Source organism: Coturnix japonica, chromosome W, assembly GCF_054131305.1.
Source record: "Coturnix japonica strain WE chromosome W, WE-NBRP24, whole genome shotgun sequence".
Taxonomy (NCBI): domain Eukaryota; kingdom Metazoa; phylum Chordata; class Aves; order Galliformes; family Phasianidae; genus Coturnix; species Coturnix japonica.
Genome location: NC_140701.1, coordinates 6,154,900 through 6,180,544, shown reverse-complemented (window position 1 = coordinate 6,180,544; position 25,645 = coordinate 6,154,900). Strand labels below are relative to the sequence as shown.

General features: G+C 52.1%; 2 protein-coding genes and 2 long non-coding RNA genes across 4 annotated transcripts; all 4 read left to right on the top strand.

Annotated features, from left to right (window-relative positions):
- Window positions 1-3,661: 3,661 nt before the first annotated feature.
- On the top strand, window positions 3,662-5,520 carry LOC146754412 (uncharacterized). Its single transcript, XM_085527700.1, has 8 exons — window positions 3,662-3,744; window positions 3,859-3,915; window positions 4,082-4,138; window positions 4,276-4,335; window positions 4,417-4,481; window positions 4,687-4,762; window positions 4,963-5,009; window positions 5,163-5,520. The coding sequence occupies exons 1-8, from the start codon at window positions 3,673-3,675 to the stop codon at window positions 5,362-5,364; spliced, it is 636 nt and encodes a 211-aa protein (XP_085383826.1). The 5' UTR covers window positions 3,662-3,672; the 3' UTR covers window positions 5,365-5,520.
- Window positions 5,521-12,584: 7,064 nt separating this feature from the next.
- LOC146754409 (uncharacterized) lies at window positions 12,585-25,538 on the top strand. Its single transcript, XR_014939057.1, has 3 exons — window positions 12,585-13,270; window positions 14,201-14,321; window positions 25,430-25,538. It is a non-coding gene; the product is annotated as an uncharacterized LOC146754409 (long non-coding RNA).
- Window positions 18,491-20,565, top strand: LOC146754411 (uncharacterized). The gene is made up of 3 exons (XM_085527712.1): window positions 18,491-18,591; window positions 18,891-19,038; window positions 19,328-20,565. The coding sequence occupies exons 1-3, from the start codon at window positions 18,498-18,500 to the stop codon at window positions 19,548-19,550; spliced, it is 465 nt and encodes a 154-aa protein (XP_085383838.1). The 5' UTR covers window positions 18,491-18,497; the 3' UTR covers window positions 19,551-20,565.
- Window positions 22,993-24,660, top strand: LOC146754410 (uncharacterized). The gene is made up of 3 exons (XR_014939058.1): window positions 22,993-23,438; window positions 23,826-24,018; window positions 24,398-24,660. It is a non-coding gene; the product is annotated as an uncharacterized LOC146754410 (long non-coding RNA).
- Window positions 25,539-25,645: the final 107 nt, after the last annotated feature.

Genomic DNA, 25,645 nt, shown 5'->3' with positions numbered 1-25,645 from the left:
GTGTTATGCGCTTGCCATGGTGGCTTGAAATACACGCAGTACCCTATGCTACCGCCCAAAACATCATAGTGGGTCTTGAGAAACAAGTCCTGTGTCGACATGGCACCCCAGAAAGAATTGAATCTCATAATGGGTCTCCTTTTAAACATTCCCTTATAAATACTTGGGCCAAAGATCATGGCATTGAGTGGGTTTATCGTATCCCCTACCATGCACCAGCCTCTGGTAAGATTGAATGATACCATGGGTTGTTGAAAGCTATGTTGAAAGCAGTGGATGGTGGAACATTGAAGCACTGAGAGAAGCATTGGGCAGAAGCCACTTGGTTGGTCAATACTAGAGGATCTGTCAATTGTGATGGTCCTAGCCAATCCATCCCCCTGCATACTGCAGAGGGAGATGAGGTCCCTGTAGTGCATGTAAAGAACATGTTGGGAGAAGCAGTCTGGGTCTTTCCAGCCTCTGGAAAGGGCAAACCTCTCCGTGGAACTGCTTTTCCCCAGGGAGCTGGGTGCACTCGGTGGGTGCTGGAGAAACACAGGGACGTCCAGTGTGTACCACAAGGGAATTTGATGCTGGGGGAGTGCCGTCAGTGATTTCATGTATATATACGTATATAGGAGTGTGTATATGTAACACATGTTAATTATTGTTTCTTCCTATACAGCTAACCAGTTGAGGTAAAAGAAGCTCAACAACTCCTCTCTTTGGATCGTGGCATCTCCTTTAAAATAAGGGGCTTTGGAAGCTGATCTGTGACCCCAAATCCCCCCAAATGACCTCAAAAGACCCCAAATGACCCCAAATGACCCATAAATGACCCTAAAGCCATGGCCATGGTGAAGCTGAGAAAACCAACACAGGAATGTGACACGCCAATGGGTTCTGTTCCCTTTATTGCGGGGCTGGTTGCATGGGGATCGCTGCATCAACCCACACACCCAGACAAGCAGTGACTACCCACTGATAGGCATAACCTATCCGTGGTCATTCATTCCATTGATAGGCATAGCCTATCCGTGGTCATTCATTCCACTGATAGGCATAGCCTATCAATAGGCTACCATTGATACCATTGATAGGCATAGCCTATCTGTGGTCATACATTCCATTGATAGGCATAGCCTTTCTGTGGTCATTCATTCCAAGAACATGGGCAGAAATTCCAAGCATTAATTAACATTTCTGATGGTGGTGGGATGAATGCTAATAGCCATTCTTGCTGTAAATGCCCAACCCTTTAAAGGAGGCTGCCCAGGGCGGTTCCCGCTGATGTTACATCCACCTGAGGCATCTGTTCTGCCATCTTATCTTCAACACCAGCACATTTCTACTTTCTAATCTTCCCTTGACAGCAAACTCTGTGGCCACCTCCCAGTTCTGTTCCTGAGCTGACATTAATGCCAGCCCTTTGTCCTTCAGGCTGTATCTGCCCAAGTTGTGCAAGAGGCTATCCGCAAAACATAAAACAGCTGCTCTCGTGATTCACAACCCTAAACCTGACCCAAACGCTATCCCAAACACTAGACCAAACCCTAACCCTAATCGAACGCCTAAGCCTAAAACAAACCCAACATAGACACAAATCCAAACCCCAAACCTAAAACCAACCCTAAAGAACCCAAACCCAACAGAGACACAAACCCAAACCCCAAACCTAAACCAACCCTCAAGAACCCAAACCCAACAGAGACACAAACCCAAACCCCAAACCTAAAAACAACCCTCAAGAACCCAAACCCAAACCCACGAAAACAAAATCCAAACCCCAAACATAAAAACCTTAAAGAACCCAAACCCAACAGAGACCTAAACCCAAACCCCAAACCTAAAACCAACCCTAAAGAACCCAAACCCAACAGAGACACAAACCCAAACCCCAAACCAAAAACCAACCCTACCCCAAACCCAACATAGACACAAACCCAAACCCCAAACCTAAAACCAACCTAAAGAACCCAAACCCAACAGAGACAAAAACCCAAACCCCAAACCTAAAACAAACCTCAAGAACCCAAACACAACAGAGACACAAACCCAAACCCCAAACCTAAAAACAACCCTACCCCAAACCCAACAAAGACACAAACTCAAACCCCAAACCTAAAACCAACCTCAAGAACCCAAACACAACAGAGACACAAACCCAAACCCCAAACCTAAACCAACCCTCAAGAACCCAAACCCAACAGAGACACAAACCCAAACCCCAAACCTAAAAACAACCCTCAAGAACCCAAACCAACAGAGACACAAACACAGACCCCAAACCTAAAAGTAACCCTAAATGACCCAAACCCAATATAGACACAAACCCAAACCCCAAACCTAAAAGTAACCCTAAATGACCCAAACCCACAATAGACACAAACACAAACGCCAAACCTAAAACCAACCCTCAAGAACCCAAACCCAACAGAGACACAAACCAAAACCCCAAACCTAAAACGAACCCTCAAGAACCCAAACCCAACAGAGACACAAACCCAAACCCCAAACCTAAAAACAACCCTCAAGAACCCAAACCAACAGAGACACAAACACAGACCCCAAACCTAAAAGTAACCCTAAATGACCCAAACCCAATATAGACACAAACCCAAACCCCAAACCTAAAAGTAACCCTAAATGACCCAAACCCACAATAGACACAAACACAAACGCCAAACCTAAAACCAACCCTCAAGAACCCAAACCCAACAGAGACACAAACCAAAACCCCAAACCTAAAACGAACCCTCAAGAACCCAAACCCAACAGAGACACAAACCCAAACCCCAAACCTAAAAACAACCTTAAAGAACCCAAACCCAACATAGACACAAACCCAAACCCCAAACCTAAAAACAACCTAAAGAACCCAAACCCAACATAGACACAAACCCAAACCTAAAAACAACCTAAAGAACCCAAACCCAACATAGACACAAACCCAAACCCCAAACCTAAAAACAACCTAAAGAACCCAAACCCAACATAGACACAAACCCAAACCCCAAACCTAAAACCAACCCTCAAGAACCCAAACCAACAGAGACACAAACACAGGCCCCAAACCTAAAAGTAACCCTAAATGACCCAAACCCAACAGAGACACAAACCCAAACTCCAAACCTAAAAACAACCCTCAAGAACCCAAACCCAACAGAGACACAAACCCAAACTCCAAACCTAAAAACAACCCTCAAGAACACTAAGAACCACTTCATGCTTCTTTGATCCTCCAGAACCCTTCCAAACCAACCTGTTCTGTATTTCCTCAGATCTCCACGGACTCTTCCAACACAAACCCTCCTTGCAGTGCTAAGATTGTCAAGGATCCTCCCCCACAAACCCTTCTATACTTCCATTTTCATTAAGGAACACCTCCATCCACACCATCCTACAGTCCTGTGACCTTCCAGGACCCTTCCAACACAAGCTAGTTCTTTGATCCTCAAGGAGCCTCCATCCCAAACACAAACCATTCTCTGGTTCTTAATGACCTTCAGGGACTCTTCCAGCACAAACCATGCTCTGTTTCTGTGACATTCAAGGTGACATCACAATGACACGCTGACCTCATAGAAGCCCCGCCGGGGTGGGGCAGGTGCAGTGGGTCAGCACCGAACCTGCCGGCCCCATTCTGCAGGCGGTGCAGGTCCTGCAAGGAGCTGTGCGAGTGGTGCAGCAATGCGGGCCCAGTTTGCCAGTGGAACATTAACAGCGCTGCAGCGCGTGGAGCTGCTGCAGGAGCTGGAGCAGGTGAGCACTGAATGGACGGGCACAGAAGGGCCAAGCTGCCGGCTGGAGGGCACCCTGCCCATGGCATGGCAGCAAAGGGCCGGGGGACAACGCTGCTCCTTTCCCCTCCCACAGGCTCATGAGCGGATCATGGAGAACCGCACGGCCACAGCCAGGGAGTCTTTGTTGAAGGTGAGGAGATGCTGCTGTGTGGTGTGGGGTGGGAGAAGTCCCCTCATGTGGGTCTGCAGCTCCAGCCCTGCAGGTCTTGCTTGCCCCGATGGAGGAGGCAGGAGGGGACGGAGCCCCATGGGAGCACCGGTGCCCTGACAGCCGCTGCTCTTCTCCTTTCCCACAGAATGCCCAGCAAATAAGGGCTGAAAGAACGGCTGCCCGTAAAGAGGAGCTGGAGCAGGTAGGGGGCAGTGAGGGCTCGTCCTCACAGCTCAGCATCCTCACGCCTCTGGCTGTGCAGGAGGACCTCGGTCCCAATCCCTCGGGTCCATGGGACCCAACACAGCCACCCCTCATGGCACACGCGTTGTCTTGCAGGAGAAGCAGCTCATTGCCCAGCTGGAAGAGCAGCTGAAGGCTCAGACAATGGAGATCGAGGTAGGGTGGTGGGTTGAGGGGAGGGGTGGGGTCTGCCCACCCCCATGTTGTGGACCTGGAGCTCATGTTTTTGTCTTCCAGGTGCTGCGCAGGGAGAAACAGCGCCTGCGAGAGGAGCGGGAGGAGCTGGAGCTGGAGGGTGCCTGGTGAGTGGGATCCTGCACCCCACACCTGCACACAGGGGTCTCTGACACACCTGGGGCAGCAATGGGACTGCAGTGCTGCTGGAGATGGGGCTCTGGTTCCTGCACGGTGTGGCAGAGCAGCCCCATCCCAGCCCTGGGGGGAGGGCACACAGTGTTTGGGAGCCCCCTGTGGTGATAGACTCCAACCAAGCCTTGTTGCCCACAGGCAGCAGCATCAGATGGAGATGGAGGTGGAGTGTGAGCCTGGGGCTGTGCTGCCGGAGCTGGTGGAAGTACAGCTGGTAAGGAGCAGAACACACAGCACCCTCATCCCATCCAACAGGGGTGTCCCCATCCAACACTGGTCTCCCCATGCAATGGGGTCTCCTTGAGGACAGGGCTCCTTACAGCACTGTTGTGCTGCTGGGCTCCCGAGTCCTGCATGATCCCCCTGCTGTGCAGCAGACCCTGACCTCCATCTCTGCCCCATCTTCACCTACAGGAGAAGAAGGAGCGGGCGAGGAGACGTGGGTTCTCCTTCTGGATGCAGTGAGTATCCCCTCATTGCTCTTTGCCAACAGCAGCTGGGTTCCCATCAATGTGCTGATGGCCTGGACCCCTCTGCAGCCCCTTTGGCACCATATGGGGCTGTGCTGCCATGGGGCACAGACGCCTCATTCCCGACCCTCTTTCACCCCACAGGACCATCTGCCTCATCTTCGTCTGCCTCCAGCTGCTGCTCATCGCTGTGCTGGGCTCTGCCCTATTTTACGCCCAGCACTATGACCAGGAGCTGCTCTATCGGCTCCTGCTGCGGGTGCTGCCCCAGCCAATGTACGCTTCCGTGGCGTACTTTGCAAGCAGGACCCTGCGTGTGGTCTCTGATGGGCTGCTGCCCATCTGACCACCCAGCTCAGTAACCCCTCCCAGCTCAGGGCTGCGTGCTGGGGCACGGGACAGGGCTCTGTCCCCACGGAAGGGGCCTCTCCTGTGCTCCTGCCCCCAGGCACAGCAGTGGGGCAGTGATGGCAGGCGGCTGAGTGACACCACGTTGGATTTGTTGGAAATCAGTCTGGACTGTCATCGGGAGTCGCTGTCAAACAACAAACCTCTGATGGCCCATCAGACTGAAGATCCGCACCCGACAGCAGGATGTGAATGGATCTACCAGCGCTGAACCGCCTCGCTTTGCTGCCTCTCTGTCCCTCCTTCCCTTTCTTCTGTCTTTACTCTTGGTCATCTTTCATTCTATGGCTCATCAGAGCAGCCATGGCCTATAAGAACGGCTTCTAATTGTAATTAGCCCATATTAACCCATTAGCCAATGTTACCCCCAATTGGTTGTTGTTAGTTGTTAAGAAAGCCCTCAATAAAATCCATATCTATTATTCCCCTCACTTTGGAGTTTGGGACCCTTTGCTTTGGAGATGGGGAAAGATTCCCCCCTTGAAAAGCACAGAGTGAGAGCAGACATAGATAGGAAGAGAGATGGGATAGGCAGCATCCATCCTGCACTCAGATGCTGCTTGGTCTGCATGCTTCTCTTCTGCTTTTATATGAAGTTCATACATGAAGATTATATATGAAGTTTATATATGAAGGCTGCAGCAAAGTGTCTCTGCTATGGAGCCCTGGAGGGGGATAGAGATGGAAAACGGGGGAGAAAGGGCAACTAAAAGCAGAACCCTGATGCCAAATGGGTCAGAAAAGTGTATAACCCCAAGGAATCAAAGGGTGAACCCCTCTCAAAGGCCTGAACCCAAGAACCAAAGATTGAAGCCCTTTTAGATGCACCCCAATGCCCAATGAGGCATCCCTGTCACCAAACCCTGAGCTCCAGGGCTGGTAGTTGTGGCTTTAAGGCTCCTTCCAGCAGTGTATGGGGAGAGCAGCTTCAGGGAAGCGAAGGCTGCAGTGGGTAAGGGATGTGAAGGGAAAATGGGGGACAAAAAGGCTCTTGATGGGTTCTCTGCTCTCTGACTTGGCTGTCTGGGATGGGGAGCAGAGCAAACCCCCACGATTCAAGAGGAAACAGAGTCCTGCTGTTCCACCTGGAGCACCACGAGTCCATGGGGCCGGATGGGATCCATCCATGAGTGCTGGGGGAGGTGACAGCTGAGGCTGTTGGTGTCTGTTGGTCTGCACTGACTTCAGCAAAGCCTTCCACACCATCCGCCATGGGTTTCTCCTGCGGAAGCTGCAGCCCATTTGGGGGCACTTATGGAATCATTTTACGGTCATTTTAGGGTCACTTGGGGGGATTTCGGATCATTTGGGGTCATTGGCATGCATTGGTGCACTCTGTGCTGGGTGAGGAACTGACTGGAGGATGGGCCCAGACAGTGGTGGTTGAATGGAGCAAGAGCCAGCCAGCAAACAGCCATCAGATAACACCAAGTGGGGGCATGGATTGATCTGCTATGGGGTAGTGAGGGTCTTATTGCTCCCTATAATTCACAAAGGGAGGCTGTGGTGAGCTGGGGGTCAGTCATTGGGAGGACACTGGGGTGATGTCGGGAGTGATGCTGTTGGGGTGACATTGGGGTGACGTAGGGATGACATTGGGGTGACATTGGGGTGGTATTGGGGTGACATTGGGGCTGTGTTGGGGTGACACTGGTGTGATGCTGTTGGGATAACATTGGAGTAATGTTGGGGAGCGATGTTAGGAGCAATGTTGGGGTATCACTGGGGTTGCTATCAGGGAGGGCATTGACCGGGAGGACGGGGGGGGGTGGGGGGGGGGAGCGAGAGGGGTGCAGGGTGAGCCTTAATTCTGCTCCCCCCGACCCCAACCGCACCGAGCGGCCCTGAGCCCCCCCCAACCTGCAGCAGCAGCGCCAGGACGTGGAGGCGATGAGGGGGGGGTCGCGTCGTCGGGCTCCAAATGGAGGCAAAGCAGTAACCCCCCCCCCCCCCCCGGGGCTCCCCATCGTGCCAAAGCCCTCCTGTAACCACTGGGATCCCGGGGGCACCGAAAGGGGGCGGAGCGGCGGGGGGGTGGGGGGTCGGGGAGGTGATGGAGGCGGAAAGGAGGGGGGACAGAGCGGAGGCTGAGAGCCGACCCCCCCCTTCCGTGCTTACCCGAGGTGGTGGAAGGCGGAGCGGGGGGGCGGCCAACACGGTGCCCAGCTTGGGGGGACCCAAAGCGGTCGTTAAAGCGGCGTGAAGCGCAGCCCGGTTGCCGACGTCGATGTCACCCCAACCGACGCTGTGTGGGCTTAACGGAGGAGCTCCGTGGGGCAGCAGGGGGGAGGCAGCGCTCAGCACCCCCTGCCTCAAAGCGGCGCCCAGAGCCTCCCCCAACCCCCCGAACCCCCCGCGGCCTCTAAGATCTGGGGTGCGAAATGGGGACAGCGCAGCAGCAAAGAGGTGGCAGCTGTAACCAACTCGATGGGGGGGTCCCGCTGCCCCCCAAGTGTTTAGATAAGGCCACCAGAGCCAGGCAGAAAACACCGGGAGGACCCCCCCGAGCTACCAACCCCACCACCAAAGCCCGGAGCCAACAACTGCCCCACTGCCCTTCATCCCCTCCCCTAGAACAAGCAGCGGCCGCCAGCTCTAAGGGGGACAGGAGAAGCTCGGGGGGGTTCGGAGAACATGGGGAAGAGGCTGGCGGCCAAATGGGGGGGTAAGGGGGGCGAGGGGGGGGTCCCGAGGCAGAGGAGGAAGAAGAGGCGCAGGGAGGGGGGCAGAGCTGGGTGCTGGGCTAAGGAAGCCAAGTGGTGTTGGAAGGCCGCAGGGATGGGGCAAAGACCCCCCTGGGACCCCCAGAGAGCAGCATGGAGCAATGCCAACTCTGCAGTGGGCAGCAGTTGGGTTAGAATAGGGGAAGAGCTCGGGGGGGCTTCTCGGAGTCCCTCAGCACCCACAGCAGCTGGGCCTGGGCTGCAGAGTCAAGAGGAAGGAGTTAGCAAGGAGGAGGCGTGGAAGTGGGGGGAGGGGATCCACCGAGGGGCTGCTACAGGGGTCCCCCCTGGGATCCTGAGGTGCTCCATCATTGGGAGCCCTGGAAGTTGTGCCATGGGGGTATCCTTGGGGTCTGGATCCCACAGTGCTGTGCCAAGGGGATCCTTGGGATCCAGCACTGCTTTGCCAGGGGGTCCTTTGGGATCCAGCAGTGCGATGCGGAGCGGATCCCCAGCATCCAGTGATGTGACAACACCGGGACTCCTGGGGTCTGTAAGGGCTGCATGGCAGGGAGGTGCATTAGAAGGGTAAGGGGTGCACTGGGATCCAGAGGAGCTCAGCCCCACGGTGACACGAGGCTGCCCAGGGCTGTTGGGACCCAGTGGATCACAGTGTGAGGCCGGGATCTGGCAGCAGGTTGTGGAAGGAGTCACCTGCAGACATAGGAGAAGCTCCAGGATCTGGTCCATCAGCACGGCAGGATTCAACAGGATCTGATGAGAAAGAAAAGAGATGGGGGGTGAGATCCTCCATCCATACAAAGATCCCCTGGATTCCCCCCCACCCCCATAATGGGATTCCAATGGATCCCTTGATCCCTTCCAGTACCAACGTGATGATCCCTGGGATTCCATCACCCAAATTCAGCCCCCAGACCCTCCCCAGTACCAATGCAGAGCCCTCCCCCCCCCCCAAGATTCATCCCCCCCCAAAGCTTCTCACCTTCCACCAGCAGCAGCACCAGGGGCTGAATGGCAGAGGCTACAGCCAAGCGACCCAGCAGGGACCTCCGAGCCCCACAAGGCAACATCCTGGGGGGGTCCCCCGGCCCCTCAGCAGCTCCCGCAGACACTCAGCTGCTGCCTCCGGGCCCCCCCCTGCTTCACCCCCTCGGCTTCCTGCAGCAGGAGGGTCACAAAGGGGGCAACGACACCCACGGACCCCCCCGTGCCGGTGGCCAATAGGACGGTGACGGTGGCCAGAAGGAGCAGAGCCCGGGGGTGACCCTGAGGGTTGTGGGGCAGAGTCAGCAGCTCCAATAGAGCCTCGTATACCGCCGGGACCCCCCCGGGACCCCGCATGCTTCACGGGGGTACTCGAGCAGCAGCAGCAGCAGCTCCACCTGTAGGGGGGGGGACACACAGCCCTCCGTGGAGACACAGCTGACACGTCCCCACCCCTCCCCCTCCCCGGGATCGCCTTCCTCCGGCTCTGTAGGCCGTAGGAACCAAAGCGAGGGCGGAACGCCAGTGAAGCGGATCGCGTTTCCCAGGGGGAGCGGGTTACGGCACGGACCCATTGCGGATAATGGGGGGAAGGGGGAATGGAAACCGGAGCGGCCTCACCTGGTGGCGTGGGGCGGAGGGGGGGGAACGGCGGAGGGAGCGGAGCGAAGCGCCGGGGGAGCGGAAGAGGTTTGTGGGCTGAGGGCCGCCAACAGCCGCCCCCAAGGCCCCAACATGGCGCTGCGGGCCGCACCCGAAGTGGAGCCAAAAGCCTGGAGGCAGAGCCTGAGCCGGCCCCGGCCGTGTTGGTGTGCGTTGTTGTTCCGGGGCTGTGAATGAGGACTCCCCGCTGGAATTGGTGCCGATGGATCCGCACGCCTCGGTGCCGTGTTGGGCTGGGGCAGTGGGCGTGGATGAAGGTTTGTACGGATGGAGTGGGTCTGGATTGCAGTGAGCGGGACGAGTCCGGGCTGCGGTTTGGCGTGGTTGTGTTGGTTGCTTTGAAGGGCTGCCGTAATAGGGCGGACGGAGGGAGAGGGAGAGGGAGGGAGCTTTGAACAGTGCGGGCAGTCAGGAGCACGTCGCGTTTCTGCCTGCTGTGTTGGCGCTGCCGTAAGTCTTTGGGTTGACTTGCGGAATCAAACTCTATAATGCAGAGATGGGTTATAAAGCAGGTATGTTTATTCCAGCGTTGCGCAGCGCCGGGTGCAAGGGCGATAGCTCCTCCAAAGCTGCACAGAGTAAGGAGAAAAGTGTGTTACAGATATAGGTTAAGCTAATACATAATCAATAGTCTCCTCCTCAGTTTGATTACATATTCATTACATTCCCTATGACCCCATTCCCCACAACCCCATTCCCTCATTCCCCCTGACCCCATTCCCCGTGACCCTTGCCGTTGTTTTGGGGTGAAATTCTTCTTCTGTTTTCTTCTTGGTGTTATTTGCTGTTATTGTTCTCCCATGTCAGCATCATCTTGCCCGGGGGTATCTAATCCTTCTTCTTGTCAGAGGTCTCCGGACAATTTCTTCTTATCTTTAGTGCCCTCTTCTCTGGTTTTATTTTGACTAAGTGTCTGTAACTCCCCCTATCCCTACACTTTTAAATGTAAACTATCTGCAGTTACCCTTTGTCTTGGTTTCTGTGAAGTTCTCCTTTCCCTTTCTATAGCAGAGTGTTACCTTGCCTCCATTCTGGGGCTTTGCTCACTCTTCAATTCCCCCCTTTTCATTAATCTAGCAGGCTTTTACCTGCTAGATTCTTAATGGGTCTCAAAATAGGCTCCACTCTCTACCTTTTGTCTCAGCTCATGTCTCTTCCAAACCCCATATTCCCTTCTGGTATCCTGGCACAGACACAAAAAGCATCTTATAACAACACAAGTAAAACACACCAAGAGTAGCAAGGTGATGCAGACTAAGAAAAACTGTTTTAGTCATCCTAAATTTGGCAACTAGTAAGTTTATCCCAAGGTTCAGAGAAAACTATTCCCCAATCGGTGTTATCCCTGCCTACTCCATGTTGCCATGCAACTTTGGATAAACAGGATACCTCCTCTTGGATTGTCCATCAGGCACCTGCAGCAGCATCCTCAATTGTTTCTAAGGTTACAGAAATTTTCATACAGCGATACCCCCCCTTTTCTTGGGAGTTCTGTGAAATCAGTTTGCCACTGTTGCCCTGGAAGGCCCTTTCCCGTGAGGCCCACTTGTGCCCTGTTCCTGGCACTGGGACTGTACTTTGTAGTGTTGGTTTGCCCAATATATTCTCTTATCTTCCCTTATAACCGGTTTCCATAAAATACTAAAGGGCATAACAGTGTGTCCATTTGGGCATGCACCCATCTGTCAGCTTGCTCTCTTCCTTTCTAAATTATTAATTGGACTCCTGTCCTCTTTAGAGTATTTTACAGGTTTTGACTTGGCTTCAGAGATTTTAAGTTTACCGTCTGGAATTGAAGCCCTCTTCAACTGCCTGTTCTGCCACCTGATCTATCAGCTTATTTTCTGTTTCCTGTACAGTGTTACATTTCTGATGTCCTTTACAACATATAATAGCCATTGATAGATTTACATCAGGCTGTTTTCCTTGTGTGTGAGCAATCCTTGCTCTTTTCAGATGGTACTATGAGCGTGTGGCACCCAAATGCATATTTAGCATCTGTCCATATGATTAAAGCTCTTGTCAAGGCAGTTATTTCAGTCTTCTGAGGGGAAGTCCCCACAGCTGGTGGTTGTGCTTCGGTCACCTGGTCAGTAGCAGTTACTGCATGTCCTGCCTTACAGTCTCCTTGTCTCATAAAACTGCGGCTGCTGGTAAACCAGGTGTCTTCTGCATCTTCTAAGGGTTCGTCCTTCAAGTTCGACTGACCGGCTGGAATGTGCAGCTTCAGTTGTTTCAAAGCAGTCGTGTAATCCTGGTTCTCCGGGAGTTCCACTAAGGAAAGATACTGGGTTGACAATATTAGTCACAATTATTTCTACATCACCCTACTCTACCAGGATGGCCTGGTATTTCAGGAATCTTTGGGGTGAGAACCAATGAACCGATGTCCCCCTTTTTGTCACCAATACGGTAAACAATGTATGAGATATTAAAACTGGTATCCTTTGGCCCAGTGTAGATTTATGGGCTTCTTGAATATTGAGCACTAGTGCAGCCACTGCCCTCAGGCAACCTGGCCATCCCTTACTCACTTCAAGCTGTTTGAGGTTTACCATCAGTCCGTAGCTGTGTATCCATGGTCAGCACCCTCCTGTCATTCCTGGGAACGTATGGAGTTCCTTGACAGTTTGCAGCTCAGAGGTTTAGCAGATGGCTTCTTTCTTGGCAGTCCTAAAGGTTCAAAGTCCAGCTGTAATTTCTGAGTTATTTCTGCTTTCTGTAAACCAAGAAACTCAGCAAACTCTCAGTCTATTATACACAGCCCTTTTGTTGCTGTGGCATCCACATGCTCCAGTAAAGTTCCACCCTAGGATGGAGGATCCCAGGTCTCAGGCTCACGAGTTGACCGGTTCTCAGATATCATTAAGCTGTTCTCACAACCCTGGGTAACACTGTCCAGGTTAACTGAGTCTAAGTTTTTTTTTCAAGTGTTGGTTGCTTTGAAGGGCTGCCTTCATAGGGCGGAGGGAGGGAGAGGGAGAGGGAGGGAGCTTTGAACAGTGCGGGCAGTCAGGAGCACGTCGCGTTTCTGCCTGCTGTGTTGGCGCTGCCGTAAGTCTTTGGGTCCCCAGGAGGCTCTCCCTGGGGGTGTCCCGATTCGAAGGCAGGATTCAATCCCACCACAGCCCGTCCATGGCAGGCAAACGCTTTTCTCATCTTCTCTTGGGACTCAGCAGTGCCAGGGGTTTCACAGCGCGCGTGTTGCAGTGACTGGCAGCCTCCGTGTGTTTTTCTGTTGCATACAGGATCCCATGGTGGAGCCGCGTTAGAAGCAGACGTTGGTGTCTTGTGGCAGGAGCAAGGGCAGTGGAAGCGCTGCCCAGGGCAGGGCGGTGGTAACTGCCATGAGAGCGGAGGTCTGATGCCATCTGCGAGGGATGGGATTTGCATCCGGTGGCTTTTCCATTGCAGAATGTCCAGCAGCAGAGCGTGAGTGGCCGTGAAATGAAGCTGGGCCCCAGGAGAGCAGTCTGGAGCTGCGTCACGAGCTTCGTGCGTGGCCAGTGCAAGGTAGGTGTGCCTTACTGTAAGCGTGCGCTGAAGCAGTGTTGGTTAAGTACAGCTCACTCCTCTGTCTGCAACAGATGGGCTTTCTGCGCGCTTTATTGCTGTGGCCATAGAATTCCCTCTTTCTTACCATCTGATCTGTGAAGGCTTTTGTGTGGGAAGGGTTTGAGGAATGAGGGAGTAGAAATTGCTTTAGTCACGAGTCATCTGGAAAGGTTTCACAGAAACGGCGACATTTGCAGAAGGAACGTATTGGCATTGGCTGTTGTGCAAAATACTCATTGGGATAGAGAGGAGGGAGTACCTGCAGAAGATCGTTCTATTCTGGTTTTGAGGAAGCCATGGAGAGCTCAGATTGCAGCTTAAGCAATGTTCTTTTGTCACACTATGGGTCCTGTGTTGCGTTCCCCAGAGTTTCATCTCTCCTTTTGATTCCAGTTCTCCTGACAGGTTAGGCTTGAATTCAGCATAATATCTGCTTCTCCCTGGGTTCAGGTTCTTTGGGTCTCCTGCCTGCTTTTCTCCCTTTTCTTAATGGAGAGTGGAGTTTCTACCACAGAGCAAAGTTTCGTGATTAACAGAAACAAATATGGAACATATTAGATGAATACAGCTCTGCATTTTTTTCTTCTTCCGGCTAGCAAGGGACTCCTGTGCTCTCATTAATATCAACAGTGAGTAGATGCTGCCTCCTGTTGGAGCCTAAAATGCTTTCCATAGTTGAGTGGTTGGAAACATAGGGTTTTAACTTAAAATTGTTTGTGCAGGATGAAGGTTGGGAACACAATTAGAATACAGTTACACAGTGCTCTATCCCCAGAACTTTCCAGCATTTTTCTTAACACAGCTTACAGTTCATTTCAAAACAAACTAACAAAGATGAACTTGGGTTAGCGTAGCCCGTTTTAAATGATCCTTCTGTGTCTTTTCCAGGCTGGTAGCAGAATGGAGACTTTCCTGAGGCGCTGAGGAACAGACACAAGCTTCTTTTGAAGGCTTCAATGAAATTCTGCCGCAGCAGTATCTGCGGTCCTTTGATGCTAAGGAGCTGGAGGTAAAAGATTCTTTGACTATTGCCAGATCCAGGCTGCTACACGTAATACTTGAATTTCAGTCAGTGTCTGAAGAGCAGAGTTCATTAAGGCTGGTGGTTCTGTTTTCAGGATGTGTGAGAGAAGCCTTATGTATCAGGTAGTATTTGGTTACTGTGTTGTTCTTCACTTTCTTCTTTGCAACCAACTTAGACACATTTCTAACATTAAGATTCTGCCAGCATAAATTTTTTGGCTGACAGTGTTTTTGTAGTCCTTGACAATGTGATTTGCGTGTGTCTAAAGAGTGAGTGACTGGAAAGCAAGGGAGATAAGAACCAAATATCAGCGGATGGTCAAATTACAGAGTGGAGCATGTTTTAGCTGCTTTTGGTCTCTCCAAGTTATGCTCTACAGCAAAACATCGTATTTCTAGCACAGAATGGTACGGTTAGGTAAAGACAAAGTACATTGTTAGTTTGAATGTCTAAATACAAAGATTTTAATGACTGGTTTTTCTCTTTTGTGGCCTCTCCACATTTTCTTTGTGAGCGGATGTTATTATTTGCTGTGAAAGTTTGAGAGTTTAATATTAACCCCATCGCAGCGCCTGAGAATAACGATGCCTCTTTTTCCCCCCTTACAGCAGGCAGCCTCTGTGAGAGCAGTGGAGCAGCAGCTGTCTTCGCTATGGCTGCTGAACTGCATTTCTGGCCACCTGAGATCCCTGAGCCCATGCTAATGGAGAACATGCTGCGCCACGGACTCTTCTATGAAGCCGTTTTGCAGTTTGTGTGTGTGCTGGTCATCATGCTGCCAGTTTCCAAGTCCCCAGAGGCAGTAAGTGGTGCTCTCATGGGCTGAGAGAAAGGCACGGGCAACTGGCTGGGAGGGAACTGTCAAATACAATATACGAAATACTAAAATATTGATGCTACAGATAAAGCTCAGTTTGCATTTTTGTTAGAGTCTGTGACAACAAATATAATGTCACTGAAGAAATGGCTTTTTTGGGCATTAAAAGACAAAACGCAATCTTTTGATTTGCATGAAGCAGTAAAAACAACACCGAATCGATTTTCTTTATCTTTTGACAGCGTCTCTGGGTCTTTAATGTCCCTTCCCACCCAAACCATTCAACAATTCTATATTTCCACAATGTAAATGTGAAAATATCTGCCATGGTCTCCTGCTGCTCTACATGACTGGGAAGCCTCAGCCACAGGGACAGCGTCCATAGCAAGCCCAGGGGGAGCCTGGTCCTTGCGGTGGAACAGATCTGCCCAGCGGGACACGCTCCCAGTAATTCTTCCGCAGCAGCCTGGCACTCACCCACTAAGGGGTGCCACAAGCACCCACTCTATGCATCCCTGCTGCACAGGAGGAGCAGCCCGTGAGGAGGCCCAGCCTGCAGCCTGGGGATGTGAGGTCACTATGCCCTGCCGCATAGCTGCCTTGTCACAATGAGGTCACAATGCCCAGCTGCGTGCCTTAGGAGTTCTGTGCCCCAGTAGCAGCACTCATTGTGGCTGTAGCGGTGGTGGTAGCAGCATGGCACGAGTTCTGGGGGCCTCGGCCCCCACCTGCCTTGCCTTCCTCCTCGTACTGATAGCCATGTGTTGTCAGGAGGCTTGTGCTGCTCCGTGGCGAGCAGCAGAAGCAGGTGGGTGGGCAGAGTTGGGTAAAAAATGAGCAGAACTGAGGGTGAGAAGCCCAGGTTCTGGTTGCAGTGGCTCTGTGCCGTGTTGCTCTAGGGCTGCCTTCGATGGGGGGTGTGTTGGAGAGGGGAGACAGGCAGCACCACAGGAGCTGGGCAAGGGCATGAGGAAGCCCTGTGCTCCCACGGCTCTGCCGCTGGATGGCTGGAGCATGCTCTTCATCCTGGGGGTGTCCTAGGGGAAAACTCGTAAGATGTGTGCTGGGAAAAGCATGAGCATTTCTGCTCCAGCTGCCTGATGCTCCCCATAGAAAAATCCCGGTTCCCAACAGAGACCCCCAGCTGTAGCCCAGATGAGTTCAGGCACCTTTTCTTTGTATGCTCTTCCACGTGGTCCCAGAGGGGTGCTGCACGTGGCCAGGAGGGAGCATTTGTAAAGCTGCTGAGTGCCAGGCTCCAGGTCACCCTGGCACCTCTATAGCTTTGGCAATCACGGCCTGAGTCTCCCATCCCGTTACCTGGCCCTTTCCTTGTCACTAAGGGAGAGGAAGATCACAACATGCAATGGGAACATCCCTCTTCTGTTCTTTATTCTAGATGATGACATTGGTACTGCTCCAGACGACTGGATGGAGACTGCTTTTGTGCCTCAGAGGAAACTCCGAGGTAAGTTGTGAGTGTCTGTTTCTTCGGAGGTAGAAAAATTAGTGCTGTAATAGCTTATTTGGGTACATAAGGACCTCCAAAGGTCTTTCAAGTCTCTTTGTGCTCTGAAGGTCATACACAGATCAGTCATGAGTATTTCTTTACTTGGAGAATTGTCACATTTCAGTGGGAAGGCAGCCCTTGCCAGTCTTTGCTCCTATTCCTTTGCTGTTTGGGCCATGTCATTCCCTGACCTGCAGCCAGTCCTCACATGTCACTGCAGGAAAAAAAAACAAAGCAGACCCCTGTGCACAGCGGAAGCTCTCCTCACCTGTGTCTGATCACTCTTGTGCCTGCAGGCCCCTTTGATGCTTTTCCAAAGCAAAGTCATGTCCCTGAGCCTGGGGTGGATGCCAGAGGTAAGTCACCAGTCTTCATCTCATGATCTTTGCTCATATTTGGCTGTGGAAGTTCAGGGGGGGGTTCATCTTTTCACTGCCTGGTGATTTCTTCCCCATGATAAGCTTGGGTAGTCACTGTTTCTTGGGTGCTGCATGCTCCCAGCATCCCGTTGACTTTGTCTCCGTACATCAGAGATCTCCCCACTAAGAAAAACTTGAGGGGCCAAATGTTCTTCTATGCCTTCTCTGAAGATTGTTTTATGTGGCCTGGAGAGAGTATCTGGAAAGCTGCTGAGTGCCAGCCAACTGTCCACCTGGCCTCTCTGCAGCTTTGCAACTTTTGACCCAGGTCTGGGTGCCATGTCATCACCTGAGCCCCTTCCAGTCACTGCGGATCCCTAAGGAAGAGAGAAATCACAGCATACCATGGCACCTAAACAGCAGCACCCTGGCACATGAGTGGCAGGCCTGGCTGCCCCCAGGCATCAACACTAGGAGATGTTTCTCATCGATGCTTGATTACGGCTGTGCCTATAAGCAATGCCTTGCCAAAGCCTCAGCACAATCCAGCCTGTGAGCCTCAGGGCAATCCCACAGGAAAGGGCCTTTAGATCTTGCCCTTCCTCTTCCACCCCCTTCCCTTCTCCAGGCAGTTCTGCACACGGCTCCTTTTTGGACTGTCACGGTGCCATTGCAGGCACCCAACAACTATTTGCCAGATGCTTCTGTGTGGCAGGGAGAGGAGAGTGCTGTGGAGCAGTGCTGTCATTCCAGTCTAAACAGGTGTCTGACAGGAGCTGCTCTGTCTGTGTTTGTTGACAGCTCCTAGTGGAGTTGAATGGCATCCAGTTTCCCAGCTGAGCTCCAGGACAGAAGCCCCAGCGATTCAAATGGGTACGTCATGAGATTTTAGTTCCTTTGAGAGATGCCAGCTCACAGTCCTAATGTCAGCCAGGCATGTCTGCAGGTGTGAGTGAGAATGCACACCTGTGTGTGTGTGTCCTGCCCTCGCACAATGCCCTGGTCCCATTCAGTGATGCTGTTATGCGTTTATGTAAGTTGTAGTGTGTGGTGAAAAGTTCTCATTCTTTGGTTGCAGAAGTGCCTCCAGGGAAGGCCGTGCTAAATCCTTAGTTGTGCTGGAACCCCACAGGCATCCCAGGGGTGGCTGTTGTCGTTACTGGCTGCACTGAAAAGACCATTCAGTTTAATACCTTGTTTGTCTGAAAGTTATCTTAATGCTTTCTGTTTAGGTCCTGAGAAACAGAAAGAGGCCCTGGAAAGAGGAAAATATTTGAAGACACTGCCCTCTCTGCTAATGAAAATCAAGAAAGACAAAGCACGTGGTAGGTGTATTTCCGTCTGTTCCCTGAAAGACTTGTGAAGCTGAATTTCTAGAAATACATGTGGAGAAACTGTACCATCTTCCTGATGAGAAGCAGTTACTTACAGTCCCACTCTCTTACCTCCTTTCTAAAGAGACAGGTGGAGCACCTATGCACTGGATTGCATTTCAAAACGGCAGAGTTCGCACACTGACTGTCCCCCTGAGAGTAAAAGAGGCCATGCAGACAACAACTGTCACTCCAGGTAAGGGCCGCTCATAGTGGCTTTGTGGTTAGAGGTTGCTCCCCTCCCACTGCAGCCAGTTCCCAGGGACTTAGGAACTTTGGGAACTAGGCCACCAGAACCACATTCAGCAGATAAGAAGAGGAAACAGGACCCTCCATAGTACCTCCTGTGCACAGACCCCGCATTCCAGAGCTTGCTGTGCTTCCCCTGAGCCACCAGGCACAACAGCAGCCCGGAGCGGGATCCTTCCTGTGGTTGTTCTTGTCCATGTCACTCAAAGCAGCAGCTGGTGAAACAGATCCACATTGTTTTTCCAGGTGCGGATGGTGAGGAACATGCAAATGCCGCAGTAGATAATTTTATCAAGAAGTACTGCCTGGGATTCGGTGCGGTTATCTTCGTTACCACGCCGATGGCAATGTTTTCATGCTATCGTCTTATCAAGCAACGGAGGCAGATAAACCAGTGAGTTCTTGTTCACCCCCAACCCCATCCTGCCCCCCTCTTTACTATAGGGCTCCTGTGAGCCAGGAGGCATTTCTAGGTAAAGCAGCATAGAGAAGCCAGTTAGTTGTTGCCTAACACTGTCTGAGATTGATGCTGTCAGATGTTTTAACTGGCTGAGCCATTCCTGCTGCATGTTCTTACTGCTGGGCCTGAGACAGGCCGGGAGCTGAGGGTGGCTCTACCATGCACTGTGAGGAAGGAGAGCAGGGGGTTCTCCTGTGCCCTCAGCATGTTTCTTTCTCTGCAGGCGCCTTGCTGCAGCTGCTGCAGACGAGAATACTGCCTGCAGGAAGTGGTACTTGGAAAGATGGCTTGCTCACCTCAACGAACAGCTTCCTTGCCTCAAGGCGCTGGACAGAAAGACAGGGCACCAACAACGACCAGCCCAGCAGCCGCAGAGCACCACCAGAGCGGCCCCTGCCAGGCCTGACGGCTGTCGGGCTCAACTGCCCCCACTGCGGCCCCTGTAGCCCAACAGCCCAGGCTCCGTGGCCCCCAGGAAGTATATCAGGCCCAGCAGCCCCTATCCACCCTGGGCATCAACACCTCTTTCAGGGGACAGGAGGGACCCACCTGGTTTGGAAGCTTGCAGTCATCGGCTGGCACCCAAACAGCAGCACCCTGGCAGATGAGTGGCAGGCCCAGCTGCCCCCAGGCATCAACACCACCCTCCTGTCCCCCACCACCATCCTTCAGGGGTTGGCAGTGGCTCCCTCAGAGCATCACCTGAAGGCAGCCACCACCTGGGGGAAGCTTGAGAGGCCCGTCAGCCCCCAGCACCATCTCTGCCCTCACCCTCCCCTCCACCATCCATTAGGGGATGGAAGAGACCACAGCAGAGTATAGACCTGGGGACATCATCCAACAGACGGACGACCATTGCCTGGGGGAAGCCAACTGGCCCAGCAGTCCCCTGCACCCCCCAGGAACTGTCACCAACCTCCCACTTCCCTCCACCATCCTTCAGGAGGTTGGAGCAGCCCCCGCAGGGTGGCAGTTTGAGGGCATCATCCGACACCCAGAAAACTACAGCCAGGGGAAAGCATACCAGGCCCCACAGCTCCCAGCCCCCCACAGCACCAACTCTGCCCTCCCGCTCCTCTCCACCATCCTTCAGGATGTGGGAGTGCCCCCCCCCCACAGGGTCGGCTTGGGGGCATCATGCAACACCTGTAAAACCTCTGCCTGGGAGAAGTATGACAGGCCCAGCAGCCCCAAGATCCCCCCAGCACCACCTCTCTCTTCATGCTCCTCTCCACCATTGGTCAGGGGGTGGGAGCATCATCACTGGTCAACACAACAGGGGGTTTTTTCTTTAACATCCTTATTCCACCTTCTGTACTGAGTATAGCTTTTCTATAAAAAATCTCAGCACCACACATGATCATATTCAAAACATCTATAACTATACGGAATATAGATATTGTAAATTAATTCAATAAAATTCAACAACAAAACAAAATAACCAAGAAGCTGCTTCCTTCAAAAGACAGAGTATTCTGACGAGGAGAAAACAGCAATACTAACATCACGTCATGGCATTGCCATCAGGGCTCAAGCTAAGGCAGCCAGCTGACCAGGGCAGAACTTGTGTTAGACGCTGCTCAGTGACAACACCCAGAACAAAGTAGCAAGGATGTGAAGTACAGGAGACTACTTGCGCTTATCACATTCTGTCTGCTGTAACAGCACTACTCAAAGATTTCTAATCAGGCCAAGATCTTTGTGAAGCAGCAGTTTGTTCATTACTGCCATCATGGGCGCACACCCCTACTGACTGTTGGGCAGGGCTGCAGTGGGGAACGCCCTCCACACGCAGTCCTGGGCAGGCAAGGGCTGTCGGTGCACAGTGCCACACGCTCCTTGCCATCTGCACACACGTGGGCTGGCTTTGCACTGCCAGGCACATCGTGTCGCCTGGGCACTGCAGGCCCTCGCTTGGTGGTATGCAGAGACAGCGGGGCCAACAGATGAAGTAATCTGTGTTGTATGCAATACTTGTATGACTTGGGAGCTGACAATCCTTGCGGGTCTCTGTCCTGCTCCAATTTATAGGAAGGAGAGGAGGTCCATACATGTATGCCTGGGCATGGTTCAAATGTTGGAGGATGGACGCTATTACGATTTAGGGTGATTAGGAAGGGAAGGCGGGCAATAGAAAAGATAGGAAATAGAATCAAGGAGTCTTCATAGGAAGCAAGAGGGAGAGAGAGTCACCACCATGGATCTGGCGTGTTTTGTAGTTCAGTCATTGATCTTCAGTAGTGGTGGGTCATCAGGAGTTGTTGTTCCACTAACGATGACTGTGACCACGGCAACAGTTTCCAATGATAGTATAAACTTACAAATAAGTCCAACGTGGTTCAGTCAGCTCTCCTTGGTGTGACAGCTCAAATCCAAAATGGTTGAGTCAGCTCTCCTTGGAATGGCAGCTTCTGGCTCTGGGATCTCATCTTCTGAGCCTTGCCAGCAGACAAGAGGGAGCAGGGATGCCCACCTGCTTCCTGTTCTTCACAGCACACGATGGTATCATTCCCCAGTTTTCCCATACCAATCTGGAGCCAGATCTTCTGCCAGTAAACACTTCTGAGCACCCTCTTCTGGAGGTGAACAGCTCTGGAGGAAGGTGCTTTCAAATGTCCACAAAGTGATGTTGATTGTCACACAGTAGCACCCATCACTTGCCTCCTCCATAAATCAGTTACAGTCTTGTTAGTGAACCTGAAGACAAAAGGTCAGCGCGCTGGGACAAACAGCCACACACCAGTATCACAGAATCACAGAATGACCCAGCTTGGAAGGGACCTCAAGGATCATGAAGAACCAACCCCCCTGCCTGGCAGGGCTACCAAACATACACCTTTACTAGATCAGGTTGCGCAGGGCCCTGTCCAACCTGGCCCTGAACACCTGCAAGGACGGGGCATCCACAACCTCCCTGGGCAGCCTGTTCCAGGGCCTAACCACTCTCCTAGTAAACAACCTTTCCCCCTAATATCCAACCTAAATCTTCCCTCTTTCAACTTAAATCAGTTTCCCCTTGTCCTGCTATTACCAGGCCCCTCCTCATCCTATGTGGAACACCAGTGCCAGCAGTGCGGCCGCCATTTTAGAACCCTCACCACGTCACCTTGGTCACCGCTGCCGTGCGCAACACAGTCGCCTCTGACAGTTGTGGCAGTTAACAGCCATGTCAGCTGCAAAGAGGGCGAGGGTGGAAGTTTCCCCTGTTTCATGCGGGAGGATGGAGCTGGGGGCCCTAGGACTGAGAAGGAGGAGGGGGCCCGCCATAACCACCAGACAGAGGAGGGGTAAGAGAGCCCAGTTCCATCGCGCCTGCACCAGCCTGGTGAAGAGCAACCATGTGCAGCCCATGGAGGTGGATCCACCTCCAGCGGAGCCCATGGAGGTGGATCCACGTCCAGCGGAGCCCATGGAGGTGGATCCACCTCCAGAGGAGCCCATGGAGGTGGACCCGCCCGCGGCATAGCTGGCCTGGCACCACACCACCGTGCCAGGCCCCGCGTTGGCACCATTGCAGCTCCACCGTGGCTGGTCCAGGCGCTGAGCTCCTTACCCGCTGCTCGGCCCCTGCCCCCGGCATTAGCTGGGTGGCATTTTTTGTAACATCTGCTCCTCCTTCGGGCTTCTTCTGCAGCCACGTCCTGTGGGCCCCCAGTCCCATCTGTATCCAGTTTTTCTTGTTGTATTTTTTGGTTAAGTTTAGTTTTAGAGTTAGGTGTAGGTTGTTGTTAGTGTTTTCGAGTTAGGCATAGGTTTTTGTTCATGTTTTACTGTTAGGAGTGGGCTTAGGAGTAGGTTTAGTGTTAGGAGTTGTTGTTTTCCTGTTCGGAGTAGGTTCCTGTTCTTGCTGTAGTGTTAGGAGTAGATTGTTGTTCCCATAGTAGAGTTAGGCATAGGTTACTGTTGGTACTGTAGGGTTAGGCGTGGGTTCCTACCAGCAGCTGGCAGCAAACAGTGCTCGCTCGGTAAGCACACGTCTGCTTTTTCCCCCGGAGCTGTGAGTGTGACTGCCATGAGAGCAGAGGTCTGATGCCATCTGTGAGGGATGGGATTTGCATCTGGTGGCTTTTCCGTTGCAGAATGTCCAGCAGCAGAGCGTGAGTGGCCGTGAAATGAAGCTGGGCCCCAGGAGAGCAGTCTGGAGCTGTGTCACGAGCTTCGTGCGTGGCCAGCGCAAGGTAGGTGTGCCTTACTGTAAGCGTGCGCTGAAGCAGTGTTGGTTAAGCACGGCTCACTCCTCTGTCTGCAACAGATGGGCTTTCTGCGCGCTTTATTGCTGTGGCCGGTGTTGAACAGCACAGCAGCAGCGAGGCCTCGAACATGTCCACAACCAGGTACGTGAATGTGAGTAAATTTAGCTGTGTGAATGATGTTATTGTTCATATTAGTAAGGCAGTATTCACATGTGTGTGATGGAGCTCAGGGATAGGTTTATTCTTGCCTGGTAAATTTTCCCTTCTTTGACACCCACCCGTCCTCTCTTGCTTCTCTTCCCCTCACCTGTAAGTGCAGCAGTACTGAAGGCTGAGGGCTCTTCTCCGAGGCAGGCGCTAAAGGGCAACTGAAATGCAAGTTTGATGTCCCTCTTTGTTCTTGGGTCGGTAGCCCAAGGTGACCAAGCTTCAGAGCACTTCTCTAAGTCAGCCTGGAAATGTTTCTAGCAGGAAGTAACTCCATCACAGTGCCTGAGAGTAATGATGCCTCTTTTTCCCCCCTCACAGCAAGCAGCCTCCGTGAGAGCAGTAGAGCAGCAGGCTGTCTGTGCTATGGCTGCTGAACTGCATTTCTGGCCACCTGAGATCCCTGAGCCCATGCTAATGAAGAACATGCTGCGCCACGGACTCTTCTACGGAGCCGTTTTGCAGCTTCTCTGTGCTGGCCATCATGCTGCCAGTTTCCAAGTCCCCAAAGGCAGTAAGTGGTGCTCACATGGGCTGGGAGAAAGGCACGGGCAACTGGCTGGGAGGGAACCATCTGTAGCTGTTGCCAGCAGCCTGGAGGTGCCAGCTCGTCTTATCCTGCGGCTGCTGTTGCGCCCTATGAGCTGCCAGGCAGGGAGTCCACCTGCCCGTGCAGGGACCACCTTGCAGGAAAGGGCTTTAGGCTCTGGTTTGTGTGGGATTTGGGGAACGAGACAGGGGTGGAGTTTCTTGTGTGCCTGACTGTCAGGAAGGCGGTTCCCAGTTCTGGCAGCCCAGTGTGCCCAGGAGGGTGACTTGAGCTCCCAAAGCGAGCCGCCAACCAGTTGTTAGCTGAGAAGGTTCCCTGAGCATTTCTGAATTGATTCTTGTAGGACTCGGAGAGTTTGGGGACTGAGACTTGGGAGAGAGTGAAGAAAGCCAAGGCAAGCGCTACTCAGCTGAGGAAGAAAGCTGAGAAGGAAAGCAGAAAGCAAGGATGATGGCCTGAGCAAGAAGCTACAAAGGACAGCAGAACCACCTGCAGCTCTTCCTCGGAGGTGGCACCAAAGGCAGCTTACTGAACAGTCCAGTTTACCGGCAGAGCCGTGCTTTCCCTGTCATGGACGGTGGAGATGATGGAAGTGAACTGGACAGGAAGGGCTTGTGCTGCTTCTTCAGACAAGCTTCTTTTGAAGGCTTCAATGAAATTCTGCCGCAGCAGTATCTGAAGTCTTTTGATGCTAAGGAGCTGGACGTAAAGGATTCTTTGACTATTGCCAGATCCAGGCTGCTACAGGTAATTCTTGCATTTCAGTCAGTGTCTGAAGAGCAGAGTTCATTAAGGCTGGTGGTTCTGCTTTCAGGATGTGTGAGAGAAGCCTTATGTATCAGGTAGTATTTGGTTACTGTGTTGTTCTTCACTTTCTTCTTTGCAACCAACTTAGACACATTTCTAACGTTAAGATTCTGCCAGCATAAATTTTTTGGCTGACAGTGTTTTTGTAGTCCTTGACAATGTGATTTGCGTGTGTCTAAAGAGTGAGTGACTGGAAAGCAAGGGAGATAAGAACCAAATATCAGCGGATGGTCAAATTACAGAGTGGACCAGGTTATAGCTGCTTTTGGTCTCTCCAAATTATACTCTGCAGCAGAACATCGTATTTCTAGCACAGAATGGTACGGTTAGGTAATGAGAAAGTATGGTTTATATGTCTAAATGCATTCGTTTTCATGACTGGTGTATCTTCTTTGTTGCCACGGATGTTATTATTTGCTGTGGAAGTTTAAGAGTTTAATATTAAAATCAAGCGTTCTGTGATTGTGGGTGCTTTGAAGTACAGTAGTATTTCAGTACAATAGTCTTGCTGTAGAAGCAAAGTAGTAGCTTGTAGTTTCCATGTTTATGAAATTTTTCTTCCCTAAAGGTGCTCCTGTGTGGAATTCAAGAAATTGATCTGAATGACTGGCAGAGGCAATACCATCTTCCGGCATGATAGCAGAACCTGCAGACAGATATTGTGGTTATGGCAGGTTTGTAGACTTCTTTTTTCCACACAAGAACACAGCAACAGCTTAATGAGCAATAGTCAGAATTACTCAACAGATAAGTAGCATGTAAATGTAAATGATAACTGTTAATC